General features: G+C 40.2%; 1 protein-coding gene and 1 long non-coding RNA gene across 2 annotated transcripts; one reads left to right on the top strand and one right to left on the bottom strand.

Moving 5' to 3' along the window:
• The first annotated feature begins 1,512 nt into the window (after positions 1–1,512).
• On the top strand, positions 1,513–14,480 carry QPCT (glutaminyl-peptide cyclotransferase). The gene is made up of 7 exons (XM_041477064.1): positions 1,513–2,325; positions 6,142–6,288; positions 8,661–8,942; positions 11,453–11,629; positions 12,479–12,578; positions 13,055–13,171; positions 14,078–14,480. The coding sequence occupies exons 1-7, from the start codon at positions 1,804–1,806 to the stop codon at positions 14,221–14,223; spliced, it is 1,491 nt and encodes a 496-aa protein (XP_041332998.1). The 5' UTR covers positions 1,513–1,803; the 3' UTR covers positions 14,224–14,480.
• Positions 2,319–12,326, bottom strand: LOC121358669. Its single transcript, XR_005955930.1, has 3 exons — positions 11,896–12,326; positions 5,060–5,187; positions 2,319–2,592 (listed from the first exon to the last, which is right to left on the bottom strand). It is a non-coding gene; the product is annotated as an uncharacterized LOC121358669 (long non-coding RNA).
• Positions 14,481–14,497: the final 17 nt, after the last annotated feature.

Raw genomic sequence — 14,497 nt, 5'->3', positions numbered from 1 at the left:
GATTTTTCAGAGTAATAAGCCAACTGTTGAAAATGTATGTAATAGAACAGCTGACCACTGAGAAATTTGTTGACACATTTTCTATTAGGTGGTACAGAGCAGGACTAAACAACACATTTTTACCTTTATAAATCTCTGGAAAAACAAAATGTCCATCACTTCTGTTTTGTTTGTTTTTTTTTTTAAGTTTGCATATTTAAATAGTTATGTAATTCTGTTTTCAGCTGTGAAGCATTCTGATTTCTATTACATGGACTCTTTTTTGCTGTTCCCTCAGTCTTTGTAGACATAGAACTTTATGGGGTAGTTATGAGAGGAGACATCTCCACTCCAAATTTTGAAAGTAATGCCCTTAAAAAATCCCGGTTGATCTCTCTACACATCTGGTCCAGCACTTACATTTTTATGTGTGTTTCTCATGTAGGTGATATTAACACTGCCTTAATCTGACTTTACACTTGCCAAATTTGTAATCTATCAAATAATTGTAACCCTCAGAGCAACCACAATCCCTTAGGGAAAAGCAGTGTTAGCTAGTCCTGACTCATATTCTTGTCAGATTTCTCCTGTAGCTATAGTATTTATTTTCTTTTCTGCTAAATTGTATGATTGTATGAGAACCCTGGCACATCACCCAGAAATTCTGTCCAGCATCTGGATTGTATAGTCAACCACAGGAAATCTCATGGAGGGGCAACAGATTTTTGTTCTGTTGTGTAGTTCTGCTGGGATCACCATCATCTTGGGATAGTGGGATTTAGACTAATTGCCTGTGACTTGATCTCTGACATGCTGGGGCTTTTGTCTAAAAATCTGTCAACCATGCTGATTTTTCTTGGTAATCAAAAGATTGCCCATTTCTTTCTGTTAACCAGACCAGTGATTCAGCTGTGAATTTGGAACAATTTCCTAACAAAGCACTGTGTCGACTTTCATGACAAAAAAAAAAAAAAAAAAAAAAAAAAAAAAGGCACCAATTTAAATTAACTCTCTGTTTTCCCATATAGGAAAAAAATTGGACACAGCCACATTCTGAGTATCAGCTAGAAGGATCTGTAGTAAAGCTATCACCACCAGAGATGTCATCTGTATGCTGGGTGGCAGATCCACCAGCTTTTCTAGGAAACTTGTGAAATCTGGGTCAACAAATCTGGTCTGCAAATCACAAATCACTCAATTTCTCCAACATCACCCTTACTTGCAAAACTCTAGTTACTAGGATGAGGCTTTCCAGTACAAGGCTGACAAGCAGCAAAATTACTCCTGCTGCTTTCCTCCTTCATTTCTTCTTTTTTTTTTTTTTCTTTTATTTTGTTTTGAGATTAAGCCTGAATTTTAAGAAATATGTAAAAGTCGGAGACTTTAAATATAGTATCTGTGATACAGAATAGTCAGGTGTTTTCTACAACACCCTAGAGCAAGAACGGTGATGTCAAATCACCTAAACAAGAGAACAAGAGCTCAGAAACTTGTATCTTTGGTTTATTAATTTATATTGGTGCACTGCAAAATACCACCTCACCACAGATTTTGCTGTGTTCTTAGTTGATAATGTAAGTACAGAAATTAAAACGCCTGAAGAGTGGGTTTTCATTTTAGAAAAGGTTGTTGTTTTAGGCCTAAAAAAGATCATAATAAGAACTTGTAAATTAATGAATTAAACCCCTTCTCAATTCTGTAGGTCCTTGCTGTCACACACTTCAGGAATGCCCGCTCCGAGTTTCCATCGGCCCCGAGCGCTGCTCCCGACTGGCTCCCGGCGGGAGAGCGCCGCAGAGCCCTCCCTCATCCTGGCTCCCACCGATGCCCGAAGGCCGAGAGATCACGAGCTGCCCCTCGGAACACAAAACCAGCTTTCAGGGGAAAGCCGCAGGCTCCGGCTTTTCCCACGGTGGGAATCACGAGTGCCTGCCCGCCCTCGCTGCCCGGCGGCCGGGGGAGGAGGCGGCGGGAGGGGGCCGGGGCGCAGCAGCCCCTGGCACTGCTGACGTGCTGCCGGCCCGGCTGGGCTCGGGGGGACACACGGACACTGCCTGGGCTGCGGCTCCGGCAGCCAGCGCCGCTCCTGCCGCAGCCTCCTCCCTCCGTGCCTCCCTCCTCCTGCCTCCTTCCGACCTTCCCTCCGTGCCTCCTCCTGCCTCCTCCGTGCCGCCTCCGCCTCGGCCGGCACAGCCGCGGCTCTCTCCTTTGCTGCCCCGGCACTCGGCGAGGCGGAGGGAAGGGATGGCGGGGGTCGCTGCCCGGCTGCTCGGGGCACTGTGCCTCGCCGCCTGCCTGTCCCCGGCGCTCGGGAGGGACGCCGGAGCGCCGTGGACCCTGGAGAAGGTGGGTGGCGTTTGCCTTTCCCAGGCTCTTCTTGCTTCTCCTTTGGTACTGGGGGCAGCGCCTTCCCGGCGGGCAGGGGTCAGCGGCTGGGCGCGGGAACGGCCCCATCCATCCTGCCCTGGCCTCCAAAGTGAATCCGGGCTGGGGTCACCCTTAGCGCGGTCCCGCAGGTGAGGGTGGGTGGCATGGCTTCTCTCCTGAGCCCGAGCTTGGTGGCTGCAGAGAGCGGATCTTCTTCACACGTTTGGCTTTGTCGTCTCGCACCGCCTGGGACCGGGCGGCAAGAGCGATAAGATTTGTCAGGGGCAGATACTGTATTTAAGGGGAAACCCAAACAGGGCAAGATGGATCAAAATCTGAATTTGTATTCCTTATAACATTCTACTATACTCCAACTTTCATTGTGATGAGGCAGAGGACAGTGACTTAGCTTGAGAAGACAAATAGCTCTTTCAGCAGCAATGCACATGTATCTAGGAAAAACAAGTAGGCATGGTGCCGACAGCCGGTACAAAATTGTTTTGAAAAGATATAATGCTCTAATATGTTGTAGACTCATACCATATTGTGTCTAATTTAGACTGCTGCGTGAACTAGTGAAAAAAGAAACCTTGAGATAAGGTTTAATTAAAGAGTGGTAAGCTTTAAACCACTGATTTCTCAATGTAGCAGCTCTTAGTGTATTATTATGAAACATTAACATAGTTTTCTTCATAAAGAATTAAACCACATGAAATGTAGGAGAGCATAAAACTGCAAACCACATTCAACTAAACACTTCAGGAATTTCCAAACAGAAAATATACTTTTAGGGCCCTTCCCCAAGTGTTTGTAGAAGAGCTGAAGTCAAAGTTCAGCAAGAAGCAACTGAATTCCACAAATCCAGTGCACCGTTCTCATCACCAATAGATCAGAGTCCAGGACAAGCTGGTAAAATGAAGCTTCCCTCACACCCTTCCCCATAGTAATTCCCTTTCTCCTTGATTTTATTCATGCCCCCATTCAAGGAAATGTTGGCTTGTTTCTTTGTTTGTTAATGAGATACTGTTTCATTCTGTTCTATTTATTGCATCTTACACTACATACATATATATGTGTATAGCTCACTATATAATATATATAGCTCATGTATAGACTACATATCTGTTACACAATACATCTGTAATTATGCACAATACATGTATTTGTACATATATAGTATATACATGTGGGGCTGAATCTTTAGTCACACTGGTCAATGAACAATCACGTAGCCCCAGTCTCCCTTCTGCAGCCCCCTGGAGCCCCAGCACTTCCCTCTTTAGCTGGTTCCACTCTGAGCAGTCAGTCTCCTGGCCAGCGCTGTCAGTAGTGCCATCCAGGCACAGAGCCATCACACCTGAGCTCCTCCGCCTGTGCACACACTAAGCAAGAACAACTTCCTCTTCCTCATCAAATTCTTGTCCTTCCACAACTTTTGTTCTTTCTCCCTGGAGGGACATGTGAGCCAGAAATTCAAAGTCCTCAGGTAAGCCTGGGCTACTTGTAGAACTCGGAGTTTTGCAGTTTTATACAGCTTAGTACAACAGGATTAGTGACAACCCTCTCATGAATATACTGTTCTGCCTCCCTGTTGTGGCAAAACAGGGATTGACCAACACTGTAAAGAATGAGTCACTTACAAATCTTATTTTGCTTCTCTTTTATTTCATAACCACTTTTGTAACTCCTCTCACTTCCCAAATTTGTAGATATCTCCATTACTAGAAGTGGAAATTGATTCCTCTCTTCTGAAGTATTTTCATGCATTTGTACTTTAATAATGTTTCTTTGCCAAGTGATTTGATGACCCCAATTACCAGGCATGCTTTTCTCTTGTTCAACTGCAGATTTTCTGAACTTCCTTAATCAAATTGTCCTCCTACACTCTTCCAAAGTACATAGCTTTAGCTTTTCACTCTCCCCTTACAGCCTGCTCCTCCTAAATCGAACAGCTCCCTGACATTTTCTCTTCTCTGTGCCTTTTTAATAAGGTGGTCTACGTTCCACCTTATTAAACTTCTAGTATTTCAAAAGAGTGTTTTACAACATCCAAGGTATAATTTCCAAACTTTCAAAAGTTCATCTTTATATCAGATGAAATTATTTTTCTTTTTTCTTTAATCTATGTCTAAATTTGCTAGCATTAAAAATGTTAACTGCCCATCCTAAATTTTGGTGTACTTACAGTCTTAAAATTCAGCTTTAAACACTGCATTAAAATTGGCACAACTAGATTCAGTGTCTTTGTGTCAGCCCTCTGCTTAATTTCACTGCTAAACCTAAGTGGAATTAGGGGAAAGATTCACATGGAGATAAACAGCTAGGAAACAAGAGAAGGATAGAATTAAATGTTTGCGGTGAAGTCTAGAAAATACTCATGCTTGTACTTGCTTGTACAAACACAAATGAAGTAGAAAAAAGTAAAATATGAGGCAACTCCCATTTTTAAACAATATTCATCACCTAAGAAGATACCTGACTTTTGAGGTCAGTTCACATTCTGGCCAGGTAATGGGTTTTAGGTGTTATTTCAGACACATGTGAAATGACACACATGAAAGAAAAGGAGAGTGAATAATTTCTTGTTAACACATACAATGATAGGGCTAGACTACAGATATTTATGAAAATGTCAGTTTGATGCAGGAGCAGCCCAAAAGCAAGTCACCTGTTAAACAGTTTGAAGAAAGAAAAAGAATAAAACAAAAAATACCATTGTCCTCCACTATAAACTATGATGTGGTCATGTTCCAGTTTCTCTTCTTTTGCTCATCTCAGAAAGGACGACGTAGACAAGGTACATGGAAGGACAGCAAGTCTGATCAGTCATGTAAGGCAGCTCTGATCAAAGAAGAAATAAACAAAGCAATATTTTTCATTAGGAGAAAGACAGGAGTAGAGGGAAGACCCTGTGATATAAATGAGGAATCTGTAACAACAGTAGTGGCACAGGAAGTTTCTGAGGAGACAATTGCTAGAGATTGGATAGGTTCAAATCTGGTGTATAAAGGGGCATTTGAGATGTCCCTGGGAATCCCACCTGGCTTTCAGCTACCACTCCAGAGCACTATGGAGCTCTTGCAGATCTAAGATGTGCATTTGGCAGCTCCATAAGGATGTCTCAAGCATTTTGGGTCACCTGATATAGCCCCAAAGGCCCGCGCTTGGGCAACAGAAAGGAAGTCACTTGGGAGGAAGGGAGGTAGGTCACATATTAGTGGCTGTCACAGGAGACAGCTGTTGGATCTGAGGTTAACCCATGTGTCACCAAGCGGACCAATGTCCCAGCTAGCCCCAGATAAGCCACATTCTTTGCAGTCACACTCATTCTGCCACTGTGGGTAGAGACCACAATGACACAGCTCGCTCCCTCTGGGAGTGAGTTACCTTAGGCATTTCTTTGCAGTACACAGCATAAAGCTAAATATTATTACTACTGGAAACAAAGCTTCTGGTGTTTGTCTCAATAGAAACCTCAGTTGAAGGTGGCGTGGTTGCAGACATGACATGTATAATTAAGATATTAGGGAACACAGAACCCATTCATAGGTTCAGGTTTTACAGCTAGCTGGTAGGTAAAACTTTCTCCCATACTTTAAATACAAGCATATTTTGCATGGAAATGAAGGATAGAGAAGCCAATCATTTCGGAGTGAAAAGGGTTTTTTAATTATGTTTTTTTGGGAATAAATCAAAGTAGCACAATATACCATTTTTATTGTAATTCTGAAGAAAACTATGGTTAAAAAGGTCTAGTAATAGTTATAGCACTCTTTTTCTCTCTACCTTCTGCAGTATTCTCACCAACCAAGAATTTTAGGTTCTGATGCTATTCAAAAAGTTGTGGCCAACACAGATATTTCTGAAATGTGGGAGAATGATTTGCGCCCTATCCTGATCGAAAGATATCCGGGATCACAAGGAAGTTACATCGTGCGACAGGTAAGACAACACTTCCTGAACAATCTCCAAGAACATCTGTACTATATATTATTATAATTATTAATATTTATATTCTGGTAACACCTTTGCTGACCCCCACCAAAGAGACAGTCCCACAGAAGTGACAGGCACATTCCTTTAATTCAGTAGGATGAACTCTACAATTGTTCAAGTCTAGACCCCATAGTGCCTACATGACGCAGCTTGCACATCAGCTGACATTGTTTCCCAGGGCTGCAGAGCATGATGAAAAATAAGAATTTTTTTTAAAAAAACCCCATGTTTTAAATTAACAAGTTTGCCCCAGGTTTGGTACCCAAAGTACAACACAATGGTTGTCCTTTCCCTCACATGAGCAGGTTTTTGGTCACTGGTTCAGACCCAAGACCATGCATGGCATTAAATAAATTACACCCCACCACTTTTTCTGGAGAGGCCCTGTCCTGTGCTGTTACAATGCCCTGGAGTGTTGCTTCAGATGGGTGTGTCAACACAAAAGGGGATCGGGGCCCAAAGGGACAGGCAGATGAAATGGTCAGCACGACAAAGCGCAGCCTTGCTCCACAAACCACACCAGCTCCACTGGCCCAAGCACAGCAGTGTCCTGGTGCTGGACTGACAAACCCAGGCTGCAGCTAGCCCCAAGGCAGTAAAGACTCCAGCACGTTGTCTTTGAGCCTCAAGAAGTTACCACACAAGCGGGGTGCTGCCCTGTCAGCACCTCTGTCCTGCACTCATAGTGTGAGCACCTTCAGGGCAGTGTCCGTGCTGGCTCTGGACCCCATTAACCAAGCAGGAGACAGACAATGGTACAGCTGAGTTTACTAAAGACATTCTCATCGTCTCACCAGCCTTCATCTACCCTTTGGGCACTGACTCAACAGCTCTAAGACAACCCCAGCTACAATAAATTTATTTGCTACCCTGCAATTGGTAGATTGGAAAAATCCAGCCTTTTTATGCATTGTGTGTGTGTGTGCACATCTCTGTAGATTTAGTTTTGTGGTTTCTTTAGCAGTACTCTGGAAGGCAGCCAAGTAAAAGGGGGAAAAGGAAGAAAAACAAAAAAACAGCTGAGCCTAGGCTAGAAAACCACAGATTATGTTCAAAATAGGATCATCCTGTTACAAGGTAACAGCATGTATTAAATTAGACCCCTCACCAAAGGAAAAAAATAAGAGTCCTCTATTTTCAAAACACAATAATGGAGTTTTTGTCTTTGTTGAGACACAAAATCATCAGACTCTTTTAAGGGAAAAGGTTACTGGGAACTCCATCAAGGTTTATATGGTCCCCTCAAATCCTTAACTCTGCCTACTGATAGGTGATAGACCATACCATGTTGTAAAAGCTTTCAGAGTGTGATCATGAACAAAATGGAAGTTTGCTCTAGCAGTAAAATCTATGGCAATATTGTTGTTTTTTATCATTCCTACTGACTTCCCTAAGAGCAGAACAAGTCTTCAAAGTCTATTTTCCCCTCAGAGGCTTTTCCTAATGTTTACTTAAAGAGAGAGGAATCTGCCTTGAAGAAGCCCTCTAGGGACCCATAAAAATAAGTTGCTTAACAGAGAAACAGAGATGTCCCTCTAATATGAGTTAGCCAGAACTCTGGTTGAAGTATAGCTGGGGTTGTTAGAGGTATTATCTTCAGGCAGGAAGATAGCTAAAATTAATGATTTGCCTTATAGATTGTCTCAATTCTTCTCTTTACATGAGCTATACTTACAGAATTTCAATTTTAAAATGTTGTTGTGTAACGTTTCCTTCTTTCTTTAATTAAAGGAATCTACCTATCATTGCCTTGTAAACAATTTATATCACTCGAAAGGCAGATTTCACACAGAAGCTTAAAAGCCCAACCACCTCACACCAACCAACCAAGCAAAACAGTTTTTTTTTTTTTTTCCTTATACTGCTGTGGCATCTCTGTGTGGTAATTGTCTAAACAGCCACAACAAGGAACAAGGTCTCTGCAGCCAATTCTGACTTTCAATTTAAAGGCACATCTGAGTTAAGTTTTGAAGATATTAACATTAAATCTGCTCCTGTTACACCTGAAAAAGACACTGGCCTGAAAACTTCAGAGATCTTAATGTGTCATAATAATTGGCAATAATTCAAAACACCTTCACACTCCAAAGAGAAAGGTCAAAAGGAAGAAATGAAAAGCAAATGAGGCAGTCAAAGGCTCAGCAAAGTAGCAAAGTTATAAAGTGATATTACATGTTTTGCTATAAAGTTTATCCTTTAAAACACCATGAACTTACAGAAATAAGCTTAGGAGCCACTATTAATTAGCTAATAATAGTTTGTCTGCAACATCTTTCTGAAGCAAGAAATACTAATCTGATTGTTTTTTATAATTGCAGCATATCAAGCACCGTCTTCAAACATTAAAGGCTGGTTGGGAAATTGAAGAAGATACATTTCAGAAGTACACACCATATGGTTATAAAACATTTTCCAATATTATTGGCACTCTTGAGCCCTCTGCAAAACGCCATCTCGTACTTGCTTGCCACTACGACTCAAAATTCTTCGGACAGCAATGGCAGGGCAGAGTGTTTGTGGGAGCAACTGATTCAGCTGTGCCTTGTGCCATGATGTTGGAGCTGGCACGGGCCCTGGATAACCAGCTTCAGTTAATCAAGGTACTTTTTTTGTTTTATTTTCATTTGCCTTTCCAACAGCAACAGGCCTCAGGGCATTTCCACATTCTTTTCCATAGCCTGCATGCTGGGTTCCCTGATTGCTGTGCTTGTAATAAATCTCCCATTGACTCCAAGAACAAGCAGAGATCAGTATCTACTACTCTAAAGTACATTATCACATTAAAATTTCTTATAAAAAGGGCAGATATCTAAAAGTGATCTATATAAACATACACCATATAAAAATAACAAATGATACATGAATAATAGATGTTTCATAGACTTGGAAAGATATAATGCTACTTTCTATCTAAAAGGCACAGAACCTGACGCAGGAGCTCATATCCAGTAACATCTAGGGTCATTCAAAAGTTTTGTTGCATTCTGAATCCTGCAGAAATATCTCAATAGTATTCTGCTTTGAGACACTGTTTGCAGAAGAGTCACACTCAGGTGTCCCTATCCCACAAGGATTTCAAGTTTTTCTTTTTTTTCTTTTTTTTTTTTTTTTTTTACAAATTTGAATGGTTTATTTATGAAAGGAGTATAATGTTGTCAGTCTGTGTTACCTATGCTACGAAAATCTGTTTCAAAGGGCTGCAATTGCTAGGCACAAAAATCTGTTGAGCCTACAAACTCTTAAAGCTTGTAGGATTACAAATTGGTAGGATTACGGATCCACGAGTGCCATCTACTGGTTCAGTATTCAGTATTTACAGAAAAATAATTCTCATACGTTTACAGAGCTGTTACAGGAAAAGGTCTCTCAAATACGAGAGACACTCTATAAAGTGTCAGGAGTACACTCAGCTCAAGTATTAGGATTACTTGTCAACAGGAGTTTCCAGAAACTGATTTGGTGCCTTCTGATATGTGAATATTTAAGAATGAGAAGATTAAGACTATGCCAATATTTTTAATCACAAAACAAAAAACTCCTGTAATACATAGGCTTTCATTCAGAAGCTTCATTTATAATAAATTTGCTTGGTGTCTATTTATGAAACTACCTGCACACTGACTTTAAAGACTGGCATTTTTCACTATGAATACACTATTTTACAGTTAAAATTGTTTTTTATCATCTAAGATGACAGCATTTGACAAAAGGCAACTAATTACTTTTCACAGGCTTTCACATTTACAGTCTGTTAACAAAATATATTTTGGGATCCATCTGCTTAATACATTAGTTATGATGGTTTTGCTCTGCTTATGGTAGCACAACAGACTTTGCTATGTTTTCAGCCAAATCTATTTATACTTTGACTTGAAGTTGTGATTTTTATCTTGACGCTTCTCCAGTTATAACTTACTTCTCCAGAGTAAGCTTTAAATTGTTGGGCAAAGACTTTTCTCTTTAAATTAATAAACATTATTAAAATGTGTTAAGCAGTAATAGTAATAATAACACAAGTAACTACTTTCTAAAACTCAAATAGCACTGATTCAATTTTCTCCAGAATGTAATGCAAAATGACTGCTGCCCACAGAGCTCTGTCACGTACAAAGGGCAGCAAACCATTGCCATTAGAGAAATCAATACACCACTGTGAGCACAATCAATGCCATCTTGCCTGCATGACCGACATTTTATAGAAGCTTCTGTTTATATTGCATCAGCTGCAGCTATTTGGGAGTTGTAGCCCATACAGGACATGACTGCTGCCAGTGACCCCACCTTTTTAACCACATCATGCAGTTTTTTACTTTTACTTGAAGTAGTGTTAATTCATAGAGGGCTTAAAATATTTATAGCAACTGTTAAGACTACAGTTCCCAAAACTGTTCATTTAGTGGAACCAGACTGGGATTTGCTGTGCTGTGGATTATTAGGAAATTCTGATAGTTCAAACAAGGCTTCAGATAGTAGACTCCCTCTACATTGGAAGAGATTTCATACAAACATCTTTTTTGTGACATTAAATACATTTATCACATATATTCTCAGGTTTTAGTGTTGCTATATTTTGGTTGTTGAAAGGGAAAGACATATCTGACATACCCACTCTCTTTGCTTTGGTTTCACACAAAGTTGCCTCAGTGATTGGAAATTCCCCTGAATGAAAAGAAGGAGCTCAAAGAACCATCAACTTGTCAAATACATAATTCACCTCCACTGATGCACAGCTGTAGCAATTATATTAATCCTTGTGATGCAATCAAATAATATTAGCACTCATATCAGGTGTTGTTACTGACACGTCTCCTCGTTATTTGAGATAATGTTGCTGCTACCTGCTTTTGCAGATCTCAACACTCAGGTCATGTCCTCCCAAGTCAGAAATGAAACTTTTATCCAGAACCAAAATTATGAGACTGGAGAATGTGTCACTGATAAATAACAACTACCTTGAGTGATTACACCGTAATAACATCCAAAGGAAGGTTTGCATAGGGAACCTTGAAAATACATCCTTATTTGTGTTACTTTCATGACTATAGTATTTGCCCTTTATTTAATGTTCTGCTCAGAATCAGTTATTTTGACTTTTAACTTCCTCCAACAGGCCAGCTCAACGTCAAGACCAGACCTTTCACTTCAGCTCATTTTTTTTGATGGTGAAGAAGCCTTTGTTCGGTGGTCCCCTTCCGATTCCCTCTATGGATCTCAACACTTAGCTCAAAAAATGGTATCGACTCCACACCCACCTGGTTCAACAACCACCAACCAGCTACAGGGCATAGTAAGTGGCTCTCCCCTTTTTAAGGACTTTCCTCCTTAAGAAACAATAGTAAATGGCATTTTAAAAAATATCTAATTAGTAGGTAACTGGTCAAATTCCCAAGAAACCACGGCCCCACTAAAGTTAAAGGAAGAAGCAGGCTTCTGGAAACACTATGAGATATGATAGAGAATTGGCAAGAGCTTTTCAGCTGCATGTAAGTACAAGGAGGAGTCACAGAAATATCACAATACACAATTTATTAGAATATAAACTAGGATACCCACCTTCTTCAGGAAAAGATAACTCAAAGTGATAGGGAAAGAGCACAAACAGCATTGGCCTATGAACAAATATCCCCTAGCTCAGTACTAAGCTACAGCAACCTCTGTTTTCCTCTGATTCCTACTAACATTCTGGATGTCTGCTCCCTTCTACTTTCCCTGTTTACTGCTGAGGCACTTCTCTTCTGTCACTGCTTCTTGTGACTCATAAAATGTCTTTCCCTTGACAGACTTTGTTGTTCTCAGGGGAAAAAGCAATTTCCTCTTCTTTCTCCCCACCCACCGTTGTTTTTCTTTTAAAGAGATATAACGCACAAATTGCAAGCTAAGCTATGCAGCCTGCTTCAGCTCCAGGAACAGAGGAATAGCCCAGCCTTTCCCTCCTTGGGAAGACAGCAAAAGTATCAGTATCAGATTGGAATCAGGTTCTGCTAGTGAATTCTTGTCAGGCCCCACGGTAGAAAGGCAGATCTTTGGCCAGGGCTAGCAAAGACCTGCTCATGACCTGTACAGGAAACCAAGAGTTTCATTGCTGCTGCTGATGTTATAGGAAAGCATTCTGTACTAAAGATTCTTTCTTGTCTAGGACCTGTTTGTACTACTGGATTTAATTGGTGCGCCAAACCCAGTCTTTCCCAATTATTTTCCAAACACTCTCCGATGGTTTCAGAGGCTTCAAGCAATTGGTAAGCAGAAGGATATGGGTTTTGAATGAATTTCAAAATCTAGTGAGTAGTTTCTGAATATATTAAGTTCTGTGAATCAGATTTTTAGATTAATTTTCTGGTTTACAGTAATAATCTTTGATAATGTAAATGTGAAATCTTAAACCTATATGAAGATTTTGATACTTAGTTAATAAAACAACAGAGGAAGACTCTCAGGCATTTGGAAGCAACAAAACAGATTCTGTTACCGATTGTCACTCTGTGACACTTGGCAACCGCCTCACTTCTGTGTTTCTGTTCTCACTTCTGTAAAATGATGGTAATAGCACCAATCCTGAGGTCTTCCAAGTATTAAACAAATGCAAAAGACAGTCACCGCTGCCTTTTTCTTCTCTGATGGAAAAAGCTTCCGTGTGTGAGGAATAATAATTCAAACGTGCTAACATGCTTCATTGTCCAAAAATTGTAATAACCACTTTCATTGTGCATTACAGAGCAAAAGCTACACAACATGAATCTGCTGAAGAATCACCCTGTTGGAAGTCAGTATTTCCACAGTACTTTACATCGAGGCTTGGTTGAAGATGATCATGTTCCATTTTTGTTAAGAGGTGCTAGAAATTCTTATAATTTGTACATGCTCACTAAGAAATGCATCACTTAGTAAATGAGCAAGTGCATATGCTCTTGTTTTTCAAGCTTATTTGCCCCAACTTGAGGCTTCTGAATCCAACTTTAGAACTTTGACTTAAAACCTAATGAAAAAATTGATTCCTTAGTGGTATGCAGCTGAAAAATCAGAGAGAAAAAGAAGTAAAACAGGAAAGAGGATGAGAAAATAAAAGTGCTCCTCCCCAAAAGCAATCGGGAAGCAGAAGACTGATTTAATTCCTCTTTTGCCTACAAGTTGCAGTACATATAGGTAGCTTAATGTGTGTGCATACATACCTTATATATATATATACACACACACACTGAAGGCAACACTGTCTCTATTTTACAGAGTAAAAATAAGACACCCTATTTTACCATTTATGTAGAGAACTAAAAAAATGCTTCAAAAACTTTCAGTCTTAACACTTTCACAAAAACATGGTAATCAGTTTTCTTTTTGAGGAGCTGCAGTGATTTCTCTGTCCTTCTGCAACTCCTAAAGACAAAATGCAAAGAATCTCAAAAAAAAAAAAAAAAAAAAAAAAAAACCAAAAAAAACCAAAAAAACCCCCAAGCCAAAACTCCCAAAGAGGGGCCACAGATTACTTAAAAAAAAAAAAAAAAAAAAGAGGGAAAAATATTTAAAGGAAAGGAAGGTGGCAGCTTTACACAACACACTTTAATGATGGGATGCAGTCACAAGCATCAAAACAAGAGAAGGTAAAAGGAAGCTGCAGAGACACACCCTCTAAAGCAAGCTTACTGAGTGGTTACCTGACTCTGTTGCTAAATGGTGAAGTATCGGTTGGCTTAACAGAACTCCTAAAATATTTCTTCTCCAAATTTCACTTTCCTTTTTATAGGGGTTCAAGTCCTGCATCTGATTCCATCCCCTTTTCCTGCAGTATGGCATACTATGATGGACACAGAAGAAAACCTTGACAAAGCAACTATTGACAATCTCAACAAAATCCTGCAGGTGTTTGTACTGGAATATCTCAACCTATGAAAGACAAAACATCAACAAATTATACTCCATTCACACTACTGTTTGCCCACCTTCACACTTGTTATTTAATTGCATTGGAGCGTACCAAGGTGAAGAAAAATGTGATAGCTCTTGCTAGACTGATTATTGATTGAGCTATTCATGGCCCATTGATCCAGCAGCCAAATAAGATACCATTAAATAAGACCTAGCTCAGCCTGGAAAGAATTTGATCTTTCCATGTTTTGTGTCTGAATAAAAAAAACTCCAGAATCTTTCCAGATTGTTATCATTG

This window comes from Pyrgilauda ruficollis, unplaced genomic scaffold (genome assembly GCF_017590135.1).
Source record: "Pyrgilauda ruficollis isolate IOZ18807 unplaced genomic scaffold, ASM1759013v1 scaffold4, whole genome shotgun sequence".
NCBI lineage: Eukaryota > Metazoa > Chordata > Aves > Passeriformes > Passeridae > Pyrgilauda > Pyrgilauda ruficollis.
This window is presented reverse-complemented; position numbering and strand designations above follow the sequence as displayed.

Coding starts and splice junctions, on each gene's coding strand:
- QPCT (XM_041477064.1), top strand. CDS start 1,804: ATGCCCGAAGGCCGAGAGATCACGAGCTGCCCCTCGGAACACAAAACC. Junction 6,289..8,660: donor GAAGTTACATCGTGCGACAG/GTAAGACAACAC, acceptor TTATAATTGCAG/CATATCAAGCACCGTCTTCA. Junction 13,172..14,077: donor TGTTCCATTTTTGTTAAGAG/GTGCTAGAAATT, acceptor TCCTTTTTATAG/GGGTTCAAGTCCTGCATCTG.